The 12,810-nt window shown below is 40.1% G+C and overlaps 1 protein-coding gene across 5 annotated transcripts in view; it reads right to left on the reverse strand.

The window, feature by feature from the left end:
- SPIDR (scaffold protein involved in DNA repair) overlaps positions 1-12,810 on the reverse strand; it is a 208,194-nt gene that overhangs the window by 125,646 nt on the left and 69,738 nt on the right. For all 5 annotated transcript variants that reach the window (XM_030011353.2, XM_030011352.2, XM_030011351.2 and 2 more), the window contains one exon: positions 1,735-1,954. In XM_030011353.2, coding sequence (XP_029867213.1) covers positions 1,735-1,954 — 220 coding nt within the window. The remainder of the gene's footprint in view (positions 1-1,734; positions 1,955-12,810) is intronic.

Below are 12,810 nucleotides of genomic sequence, written 5' to 3' on the forward strand. Positions count from 1 at the left end.
CTGGGAAGACAGATAGCTATGAAGTTTTCTCAAGAGATCTCAGTTTACATATATATAGGAATGAGTTTTATGTCCAGAACATCTTAGAATTTAAACAAATGAGAAGACTACACTAGTACAGTTACAGATGCTTGTAGTCTGGAAAGGATCATATCAGTGCAGAGTTACATCTTCCCAGAGCAGACATGGAACAAGCTGGAGCAGTCTGGGACTTACACATGCTAAGCATACTGACAGTAACCATTCAGGATAAGAAAAAAAAAGTTGAATCATACCCTAACTAAAACAGTTTTGCTGGTACAAAAATCTTTGTGTAGGTTAGGGTCTATACAGAAAGATACAGCAGCATAAATGCAATGCCTTGTGGTTTAAAAACAACAGAGGAAACCTGAAGAGAAAAACAGAACTAAGATGGAAGTTTGTAGGAGAGAGAAACAAGAAGAAAACAGGGGGAAACAAAAGCAAATGTGAAGGATGAAAAGAAGCTTGTTGAAGGAAAACGTAAACAAGAACAAACATTAGTACCTTAAGGGTGGGAAGAAGAAGAAAAAAAAACAGCAGTGACTTACTTCATATCAGACTAGGACTTAATTAATATTCAACTGTATTTCCCTTAGCTGCCCATCTATTTACATCTACACTATCAATAGTTGTATCTGTAGCCACAATAAAGCACAATTAAGTATCCTCCCTTAATTTTTTAATTGCCTCCAGAAAGAGTTAAACAACATTTTAGAAGCGAAAGATTACAAACTGGGGAACCCTGAAAAGATTTGCAGCTATCAGTGAAGATAACAACCAGATATGGACCTTTGCAAAACACGAAAAAGTATTTTGCAAAAGGATATGGTCAAACGCTAGAGGCAGGATTCTACTGCAGCTGGAGGCTAAAACTCAGGTAATGAATGCTGAAATACATAAGAAGAAAGTATTTCCTCTTTTATAATTTGGGTGGAGAAGAGTGAAAAGAGGAGTAATACTCCCACTTCAAAGTTCTCTTTAATTTTTATGAAGAGTAGACCTTCCAACCTACAGTCACCAACAACTAGCTGCTTTACTAGAAATCTCATCACTTTATGCTACCCCTTAAAATCAGGAAAGAAATCCAATTCAGAAAAAATTACAAATGTAGACCAAACATTTTAAAAAATTCCAGAAAGTGTTGCACTGGAGAGGGATTTGGGGAACTGAAGACAGTGAGAGCAGCAGCAGCAGCAATGCAGAACTACCAAAAAGGTGTCTACTGATTAAGAATAGTGTGAATCTCTCTTTTCTTGGGGTTTTCTTCCCCTTTTTTTTAGCTGCATGGTGTTTTTGCTGAATACTATACAGTTAATACAGACTTTTCCACTGAAACTTTATACCCATACTCACAGCAACAGATGAGCATTCCTGAACTACTTTGCTACCAGAAAGTATGCACTTTATTGGCCTTATCATTGATAAGACATTGCTCAGGCCTTTCTATCCCTCTAAACATGAAAATATTAAGCGAAAACAAAACTGAGGCCCTGAGCAACACTAGAGGCATTATGATACACATTTAGTTGTCATCTGAGCTATCTTTAAGGCATCTGTCAAAGTCTCTCCAGCTGCCAGAGACAGATGACCGCAAGAGAGCCCTGCTCTCCCCCTAGCCCCCAAGGTCTTCCCTACAACAATGCAGCCAACATTCTACCAGCCCCACATTGTTCTACAGTGCTACAGCAAGCATGGCTGGTTCTCCCTACTCACCATGGAGGGTAGATGTGGATGACATCCTGTGGCCTGCTCTTCAGGTGAGCTGCTGTCTCTCTCGCAAAGAGGACTTTGAGTATTGGTTCTCCTGCATTGATGACAACATCCTCAGATGAAAGCATAGCAGGAGACTGTTCCAGCTGCTGGCAGATGGCAACTTGTATTGTACACTCCTCAAACATTTCTAAGATCTTCACAGTTAAGACACCAGTTTTATCTGGAAAGTAAATTAAAGAGAAAAATAAAAATGCGAAGTCTGGATAAGGAGAAAGAAATTCTGGCACGCTGAAGATGTGTATCCCTCTGCTCTCTGCAGATCTGTCTGACTGCAAAAAATCCACTTATGAGTAGAATACATTGCCCCAGCAAAAGACTTACGTTAAGGTTTTCTGGTCATTTTTCTTTTCTTTATAGATACTATTAACTGTGCAGACAAAAGCCTACCTGCACTTCTTCCAAACACCAATGAACTCACAAACTCCTTACAAGAAGTCCTCTCCCACCATGTTTGAACTTTTTGATCTTGCAACTCATTCACTTTGTTCAGTCTTTTTTTATTAGATACTGCACAAAATAAATTTCTTTTAAAACAGAATAATCACACTGTGTTAAAAGTGAAGCTGTGTTTGCCCTCCTTGAACTTTCTCAATGCAACAATTGTCAGGGACCAAGTTAGAAGAGTACTTGTTAGGTACAGAGCATCTAAAAGCTGATGACTCACATGTAGAGACGAATGTGGAGAAAGAAGGAGTAAGATAGATGCACTGCCTAAAATTAATTATTGCAGAAATGATCATCCATTTTATCAGTAGGCAATCAGGATGCAGAAGGCTCTCCTGTTTTAAAGCAACATGAACAGATACCAGCACCCCCACAGTTCAATTCTAAGCACTTTTGTCAATGCTGAACAAGAAACAACTTTGTACTGAAATGAAATTACTCCTAGCTCCCTTTGTAGTCTGCACAGGGCAACAGCTACTCAGACAGACCTGGGTCTGTACTGTAAGATTATGTAAGATTTCTTCTCTTTCTCACCTAGCTCTGCTCAGATTTGCACTCTGGTCACCAAGGGGAGAATTTTTATTATCTACCTGCCAAATGCTACAAGCAGTTAGTGGGAAAAGACAGGGTGCCAGAGGACAGGGGCAACAGAGCCCCAATTCTACCCATTTTGATTCACAAGTTGTGTTGGGAAGAACACAGCATCCCAAGAAAAACAGCTGATATAAATTATTGTCTTCCCACAGCAAAGAAGCAGGGGAGGAACTGTGAACGTGATACTGGAACTTAACGGCAGAGCTGTACTAGTTATTTGTTTGTTTATTTTAAGGCCCATTTCACAATTGTGAATGCCTTTCCCTTGGAAAATAAATCAAAATATTTTAGTTTTAGTTTATGAGAAACTTAAAAAAAAAATTAACCCAACCCTCAAGAAGCCCAAACCAAAGAAATTGGGCCCTAAATCCTTTCAGATTTATTAAATAAAGTTAAAATCTACAAAACCAGAAAATACTTTGTCACTGTTTTGTACTCCCCAGTCTTTATTACATTTTATACTGAAACTGAAATAAAGTAATTTTGAAATATAAAACTGAAATGTTCTCAAAACCCCTTTTATGTGAACCCAATTTTCATCACATGCACATGCTTCTGCAAGGCATCCTGCTTCCCATGAACCAGTATTTTCCAACAGGATAAAGGGTTCCACCAGAAAGTTCCCCATATGATGTACACAAGCCATTTCTGTCCAAGCCATTACAGCTCGACCTCCTTTTCCAGATCTGAGAAGCAGGAGTAGGAGAACCAATCCTTTCTGCCAAATCCTTTGAGACTGGCTCATGAAAAGAGATGGTTACCACCGCTATTACTCCTTGCCCCTGTCACTTTCTCAGGGAAAGCTGTAACATTACAGTGCCACTCCAAATACTCACTGCACTCTGTTAAGGTCTGCTTACGTGCAAACTTCTGCTAAGTGTGAGCATGGACTAGTTTTCTGTGCCTAAAGGCAAGGACTTAGAATATTCACACTTGAATTCTGTTTTGCCTGACTAGCTACAGTTGTAGTCCTCTGTCAACCCCAAGTCATCTGGCACGCATAAACAAATTCTCCCAACCACAAAAATTCTCAGCCTTCAAAGTAACTGAGCATTTACCTCACCCCTCTAGACATACTGCACATTTGCATTTTCAACCACTTTAAAAACCAAGTCAGAAAAAAATCAACTTCAATTTTGAAACACACCAACAGTTTATTAAAAAAAAAAAAAAGTACTAAGACAGCTCACGAGAGAGACTGTTCATCACTTCCGAACTATGCATTTCTTACGTACAGGATTTTATGACAATTCTTAATGGTCAGCAGAGTATGTTACTCAGCTGATAAAGCAGGTTGAAGACAATGAATGAAAACCTAATAACATTTTTCTTTTAAATATCTCTGGCTATAAAACAGTTAAAAATACTAGGTAAATCAAGAACTGTAACTACATGAAAGCTTCTAAAAGATATTGGTGCTAAAAACCCTACCAGGGTACTAGAGTGTCTTGCAAGCCAGGCTTAAAGTTGGTGGAAACACTGGGAGCTGATACTAAGTGAAGCCGAATGCTCCTACATTAAAAGCAGCACAATTTCAACAACTAGCGAAGTCCCACACTTGGCACACATGCACATTCTACAGAACCACAATCTATTTGTTTATTTAGATGCACAGAGATAGTTTAATTTAATTACTCAGAAATTATTATTACTGCTGATGATAGAATGCTCTCTCGAACAACATGGCAAAGCACTTTGGATTCCTGGCACGTGATGAAACACCGAAGTTCAGAATGTAGCTTCATTTTTAATTCATTTGGCTCTTGTATTGTTATGTCAATCAAAAATAAATCAAACATATGTGGCTGCACGTTGAAGGGAGAATTTGTGGGTGAGGAGATGGGCTGGATTACTGCAATTTCTACAGTTTCCAAAGAAGTTTACTTGTTTGTTCATCCGTGTGAAAAGCTTACTTCAAGGTTTTGCAATGTTCTCTTTCACCCTTGGATAACTCACAGAATTTCTCAGTTGCTTGCTGAAGTCCTCATTCACTTAATTTCACTTGCAAAACAGAATTACAACCCAAGAAATTCAAACCTGCAGATGTGCAGGTTTCATGGCAATACCTAGTAATCTTAAACAAGGAAGAATACCTTACAGTAATATGTATTAAACAAGGTGCAAGCAATAACTGTGCTGCATTCCTGCCCATTCCTACACTGCATATTCCTTCATTTCCCATTCTGCTGTCTAGAGCTCTCATGAGTTTCTTTCTTCAGCATTAGTTTTTAACAAAATCAATGAGCTAATCCAGCTAACTGCAAAGCCACCAAAGCACACAAGCAGATACTAGGGAGAGGAAGGAACAAGTGATGGAGAGAGGTGGGGCAGGAAGGGACTGAGGGAGGATGGTTCTTTTTGGTGACAGCCCAGCCAGGCTGGATTATGCCAGTTTCAAACACTATCCAGTTACTTCTTTTCCCCTATGGTGCCCAGGCTGGACTGTCCTCAAGAAGCTCCTTCAGCACATAGGAAGGACAGGCAAGATGAAGTCACTGAACTGAGATACTGGCTGTTCAAGGTGCGTGGTCCACAGGCACATTTGATACAATAAGAGTATATATGTTCTACAGCTCTTGGCCAGACTCTCTGTCATCTTTTTTGAGCCTCAGCGTCCACAATAGATAGACACCACACTATGGTAATGAAAACATGGGTCAGAGCATACCTAGTGTTATCTTTCAACCACCAACTCCAGGCATAACGCTATATAATGGAGGGACCCTGAGAAAAAGAGAAAGAATACGAAATGCAGGCACCTATGGAATGCTTGTTTAAAAAAAACTTCAGTTTACTTACTTGAAGGTAACATTTCTTCTCCCATTGAAACACAAGTCCACATGCACACTCACTCCAAAGTGAGCATACAGCTGCCTGGATGCATTTAGAAATCTTCTGCTCAAGCAGCAGTTTGAGGCCTGCTTAACAAAGCTCTTCTTTGGTGCCAGATGCCTCTGCAACAGCGCAATGCTTGAGGGAGATAACGATGGAAACCCAGAGAGCTGCCTGATCAGTGTCAGACATAGGTGCATTTCTCAGCAAAGCCCTGGGTGCTCTGAGCTCCTGATGACAGAGGGCTGCTGCAGCTCGGTGGTCCCGGAACGCAGCCTGGCATGGGCAACTGCCCATTCCAGCACCTCTCCATAGCCTTCACACAGAGTCAGCTGGAAAGTCAGAGAAAACATCCACTGACACAGGCTCAAGGATCATTTGAAAGATCTGGCTCCATGAGTATAAACAGAGAGCTTATTCATCCCAGGGGCATGAAGTATAAGTTCAATCCCTGATACACAAGGCTCGAGGTGCCACAAAGAGAGATAGAAAGGCACTGATAAATCTGGTTGAGCGTGAATTTTGAAGAGGTATTGGGGATGTACAACGTGCCTCCTCTAAAAGCACCATTTAAAAGGAGGGGAAATCAGCCACGAGGGCCTGTAATGCTCCCTCACTTCTAACAGAATTTTCCATAAGAAAAACCTTCACAAAGACATGCAGCAACGTGCTGGCTACCAGTGATTCAAAATGTTGGTCACAGAAGGGTCAGAGTACAAGAAAAATCAGGTACCAGTGATGAGCTGGGTTAGTTTCCACCCGTAAAGGTCACATCAGCCCTTTGTAGAAAGGCTGTGGTAAATGCCACCCACTGGAAGGCAAGAGACAGAAATCATAGCTAGATGGACCGTGATCAAACAAATTAATTGCTCCAGACCTCACAAGTGGTCTACAATGAGTGAAACCAGCAGCAGAGACTGACTGGTGGGAGGAACAAGCCATTTAAGCACGGAAGTATCTCTGGTGAAGCCTCTCTATGATTGACAAGAACCTCCCTCACCTCCCTGCCAAGAAACAGAAAGCTCTGACAAAAGCCATCCAGCAGCCCTGCCGTGAGGGGGCTGGACAGGCAGATTCAGCACCACCCCACCAGCACACACAGGAGCCACATCTTCAGGCTCCTCAGAGACAGATGAAGAAATCTTGATCCAAACCTAGGCAAATGGGACATCAACCTCTCACTGCTACTGTTAGCAGAACCTTTGAAATCACAGGGAAAGGTCTTTTTGGTAACAGCAGTAATGGAATAAACCTGGCAAAGACCTTGGACATGATTTCCAAAAAAGCCTGATGCTTCACAATTGTGCGATCAAAACAGGTCTATATTGTATGCATGGTTCAGAAAAACAACCAGTAACTACTTGATAGAAGAAAAAAAAAATTATTTAGAACTACTAAGAACACAGACACTGGTTCTGGTTCAGAAAGTCCCCGAGTCAGAGATCTTTGGGAAATTGTCAGGGGAATACTTTGGGGAAATATCATAAAGTGTTAGCCCTGTTATAATTTTTCCTAGGCATTTTGGTAGCTCTTGTCACTGCCAGAAACAGGAATGTAAGCTAGAGGAACTTTTGGTATGACCACCTACCAGATCTGCTCTTACGTCCATAGTTAATTATTTAATTCCAGGTGACCTCTGGGATGTCAGTCTCTCACTCCAATTTGCAACCCAGACATGAAGTAGCTCAATCAATCCACAAAGATATTTCAAGCGCATGGGAGATGAACAAACACGCTCCACGCTGAATGCATCATTTTCCCTGGTTAGTTCTTTTCATTTCTCTTTCTTATTTCAGTACATACGGTGATGCTGCCCTTCAGTCATACACCATGTCATATACCACGTTTTGACACTGTACTTTGCAGATGTTCTGCATTACTGTGAATTCCAGGACAGTTGGAAGAAAAAGAAAGAAAAAGAAAAAAAAAAAGTCCCCATTCCTTTGGAGATCATGGACCCTGAGATCTTGAGCCTTTTGAAAACTTCAGCATGACTCTACAGTCTCTGGTAGAGTGAAGGCCTTAATCTTCAGATCTAACAAAGTGGCTTCACAGCAGATGCATATATTTAAGCCACACCAACACCGAATGTACGTAGTCACAGACGATGCACTGGCCATGCCATGGGCAGCCCAGGAGGGAGGCTAAGAAGAAAGCCAGTCTGCTTTGACTCTTAACTACCAAAAAGTAGTTTGGAGAGAAGAAAAGGAAAAATATCAAGGAGCACAATTAACAAAAAAAAAAAGTTCAGACATTCTGGCTTCAGTGCCTGAAATACAACTCTAAAGTTTGTTTTAGTAACTCCGTAACAACCAATAACGAAGACAAATGAAGAGAAAAATATAGAAATTATAATCTCTTGGGTACTGCATATTTCATGTTTCTCTTGCTACACAGTGACAGGAAGCTGAACACACTGCAGGGAGAGGATCCATGGGACTTGATATACGGAAATCCATCAAATGTTGACATCAGTAAGACTACATGCAGTTTCACCTCACTCAAGTGACTTTTACTAAAATGTTACTGTTCAAGTGTTCCAAAAGAGCACCTGTAGCCTTGAACAGAAAGCTCTGAAAGGGAACAACTCTCTTTAGAGTCAGTTGATAGGACTCTAGCAGCAGAGCAGTGCCTATGAGACCTGCAGGGTGAGGAAAAGTGCTTCACGACAAGGAACTGGAGTATGCGACACCTCCCAGGTCCTGAAGAGGAAGCTGGGGCAGAGGGTAACTTACCATGTTCTGCATGATTTGAATGTGTTAGCTGGGATAGCCAGTGCACCTCCATGCAGATCAGCTCAGCATAAGTAACAACAGTAACACCACCACCACCACATCAACAAGAGCAAACCAAAGGCAGGCTGACACTATGACAGTGGGTACTCCTGAATTCTTCAATTTTCTATTCTTTCATGAGAATTTAAAAATCTTGCAATGTTGAAGGAACGCATCTCACCCACAGGGCTGAAGGACATGATATGTCCATCTGAATGTAACAATCATACATGACACAAGGTAGAAATAAATTTTCATAAAGGCCACAGTACCAATGCAGAAAACAGTGAACTACAAGCACACAGAACAGATCTTACAAACACAGAAGAAAACTGGAGTTTAATAAAATGCCAAGCAGTGCACAGCTCTGCTCCACTGAGCATTCTGGGAAAAAAAAAAAAATCTACTCACATGCAAGCATGAAGAAGAGCAGAGTGGAAATTATTATTATTGTGATAGTAAAAAGTCTCTAGTAATAGAGAACACACACATCTACCAGTAAATATACATGTGGACTATCATGCAAAGCAAGAATGACAAAATAACAGAGAAACTCCTCAGGCACAAGACTTACCCCATAAGTCACATGGATGAAAGAAACCAAACAAGCAAGGCAAGAGGCAAAAGGAAGAGTACTTCAATACCTTCCTTTTATATCAATAAAAAAAAAAATGATACTCATGCAAGTAAATCCTTCTGAAAAAAACAAGACAAACTCATAAGAAAACCCAAGGGACTGGGAGGAAGATGAGATTGCTTGAAGTCACGTTAATCTTTGCAAAACTGCTAACAAATATTTGTTTTGTGCAAAGGCAGTCAGGACAACCTGTATTTGTTCTTACCAGCTAAACAGTCACAATGCACAATTCTTGATCTTAATGATATCTGAATGATACAGGAGAAGGACAGATGCTTTTAAGAAAAACAAATTATTGTTACTTTTGCTCAAAGAGCTATCGAACAAATCATATATATGAACTGCAGTTTAGAAGCAAATTTGCACTGTACCTGACATAATTAGTTGACATTTCTAAAGAACATGGCTGAAAAGTTAAATTATACTTTTACTTAACTGGCAAATTCTTTACAAATATGAACTACAAGAAATACAGGTGTTACACTCAAGTCAAACTTCTACTAATCCTAGCTAAAAGCTTTTATAAAATAACATTTCCCACTGAAAGTACAAAGAATCTTGAGCAATTGACGTTAGGAATAGTACTTACTGCACTAAGAATGAAAGTCAATTTCTGCATTTGGTTCCGATGAATGGATCAGATACACATTATGGAAGTACAAAGTAAACAAAGAAAACCCCACTTTACACCTCGTTTAATAAAGCAAACTAGCAACACATTTCCAAGTTAGCCTCCATCAGTTATTTTTTTCAAAGGCATTATTTCATCCTAACATCATTTAACTTTTAATTGTCTAATGTGGATTCCAAAACTGCAGTTGCTAGACACCCTCCTGGGACAGCACTTACTATCTGCAGTGGAAGAATAGCCAAGCCTACATTTTCTGGTTCAGGCCACAAAGTTTTACCTTCATTCTCAAGTATAAAAGGTATAAAATGTCAAATTACAGGCATAAATCAAAAGAAGAACATGCTTTTGCTTGGCATCCCATTATTGTTCTTCTTCCTCCCTCATGTAAAAGATTGCAGGTGCAGCATAACAAACTCGGGAAGCAGGTAGATACCAAGCAGACCCTTGCAATCCAAAGTCAATGTTGAAAACCAGGTGAAGATTCCAATGTTTTCACAACCTGTACAAAACCATCTGGTTGCTATTCTGATCTATACATGTTGTTATTCTTCCTGGGCTGATAACTTCTGAAGTCATTCAAAAGGATTTTTCTCAAAAACACACGAAGTCTTGCAGGCATGATGGCTTCTTGCCACATCTATATTCATTTTTAAAAGGTTGCTGAATTTGTGCTTTAAACATTATACATTCTTTGTAGGAACATATGTAAACTACTTGACTGTGGATGCCATTATTGATTCTCATAAGAAAACAAAAACAATACAAAGAATTCTTGTTTGAAAAAGACAAATTTACATTTGATTTTTTCCTTCCCAATGCTGTAACAATTTCAGACAGTTGGCTAGCAAAAAAAAACAAAAGTAAAAACAAAACCAAAAAAACACCAAACATAAATCTGGCCACTTGCCATGTCTCTAATTTATAGTATTAACTCTTAAGTAATAAAACAAACTATCAAGAACTAAGAAAATAAGCAACAACTAGCAAAGCTCAGACTTTCGTGTTTTTAGAAGAATTTTGCATGGTGAAAGGAAACCCTGTTAAGTACTACCCTTGTTTTCTTCATTCACAGAGAGAAACTTTTGTGCAAGTCTCATGGCATTCAAGCTGCTAAAATCCTTTCTTCCCATCACCTTAACTAGTCACTGAACTGGAAGGAGGGAGCGATTCTTTATGTCCTCTTCTGTAAGCCTTTCAGCCTTCCTGAAAATGTGGTGTTACATGTGAAACCCTGTCCTCATCTCCAGGGCTTCACCCTCCTCCCCTCATGTGTGTGTTCCACTTGCCTCAGCAAACTGAAGAATTACTGCCCCTTGAAGGTCACTTCCCTCTGACAGGAAGGAGCAGTTTGGAAGGAAACATCAATGGTTCGGGTTTATTATCAGTTTATTACTCCAACTCAATTGTAATCCAATCCCAAATCTTAATCTCAGGCCAACAAATACCAAATATCTTGTATCAGATTACAAATGCTAAAGAATAACATGCTTCTGCATTTCAGGTAAAGAACTGCTTTGATGATAACTGCAAGGAAAAGAAAAACAACAGAAAATAAAATGTATAGAAAGTAAAACTTCAGAAGTTACAGAAGGAATCTACATGAGTTTGCTTCAAATATTTTTAGCATCCTCTCCTATAGACAGGAAAGTTGTCCGAATGTAACTCAGAAAAGCACTACATTTTTTTCTGCATCATGCAATCCCCATATAACCAGCAGATGTTGACAGGAAAAGGTTTGGTTTTCTGTTGGGTTTTTTTTTGGTTGTTCTTTTTTTTTTTCTCTCTCTCAACTGTCCACATCTCCTCTTTGCCCAAACAGGAAACTTCACGGGGAAGTTGCAGCACTGCATACACGAAAAAGCTTGCAAGCGGTCTAAAAGCCCTTGCACATAGTACTCTCAAACCATCAGCCTGACTGAGCAGAGACTTGCTGTTGTGGGGACTGCACACCTCTCAGCCTCCCTTTTACATCTTGTGAAGAAAAAAAACCCCTGGATTTGTGGCAGTGAGCCTGGCATCTGTCTCCATTAGAACTAAACCACAGCAAGCATCCAACCAACACTGTGTAGCATGGGCAAGCTTTGGTCTTCTCTCCTTTCAGGCCTCTGTCTGATATGGTTAGCTTGATTACAGAAGTGGAAATACCAATCACCTTGCAAAAACGCACATCCTTAGTGAGTGCCTATCCCAACACAGGGACAAGCTACCGAACGCAATTTTGACCCAAAATTGTCAAAATGGAGAAAGCACAAAGATACCTTCTACCCTGCAGAGTGAGTCAGCCAAAAGTGAGACCCCCCACGCACTGTATAAAAACCAGAAAGTGCGTGCTGAAAGGAGGCGCTCTTTTCTGGAGTAGTGATTCATCCCAGTGACCCAGAGGCAGCCAAACCACAATGGTTACTTACAGAAAGGGGTCAGGGGAGCAAACAGAAAGGAATTTTTAAAAAATGAAGCCAAAACAAAGGGTTTTTGGATAACGTGGACGTTGATACAACATAAAAGTAAACAACTGCAAAACGAAGGCATAAAATTCTGTAACATGAAATGCCTAATGGGGGGAACAGCCCACACTTCTGGAAATGTTTTTCCTTAAATCTCAAATAGAAGGAGGACTTCAAACTGATCTCATTTGAAATTGCTCCCCTTTGCCTTAGCAATGAACTTCTGGTCTGCATGTCTATGGGATGTCCAAAATGACATGACAGCTCTCCCAGCAAGTTACTTCAATCCTCGGCATTAATCTTCAGGCTCCTTTGATAACTCATTTGAGTTTGTCATTTGAGAAGTTCTTTCTTCTACCGCTGCTGCCGCAGTCAGAAACAGTCCTGGAAACAATGTGGTTTAGAAATATTACTGGGCAAAACAGAGGGGAAACAAAATCCAAGAAGAATCTCAGATTAGTGAGACACCCTTAGTGTGAACCTAAAAAGATGAAAGCTGAACGTGGTATGCATTTGCTGTGCTGACACTTCACATTTCCACACTGGAAGCAATTACGAGGTTATCTAGTTACATTACTAAAATTTCAGCCATTCCGACTAACATTTTCCAAATCAAACACCAATTTTATTTTGGTGACATGAAACAGTATGGCCATTCTA

Source organism: Aquila chrysaetos, chromosome 4 (assembly GCF_900496995.4).
Source record: "Aquila chrysaetos chrysaetos chromosome 4, bAquChr1.4, whole genome shotgun sequence".
NCBI lineage: Eukaryota > Metazoa > Chordata > Aves > Accipitriformes > Accipitridae > Aquila > Aquila chrysaetos.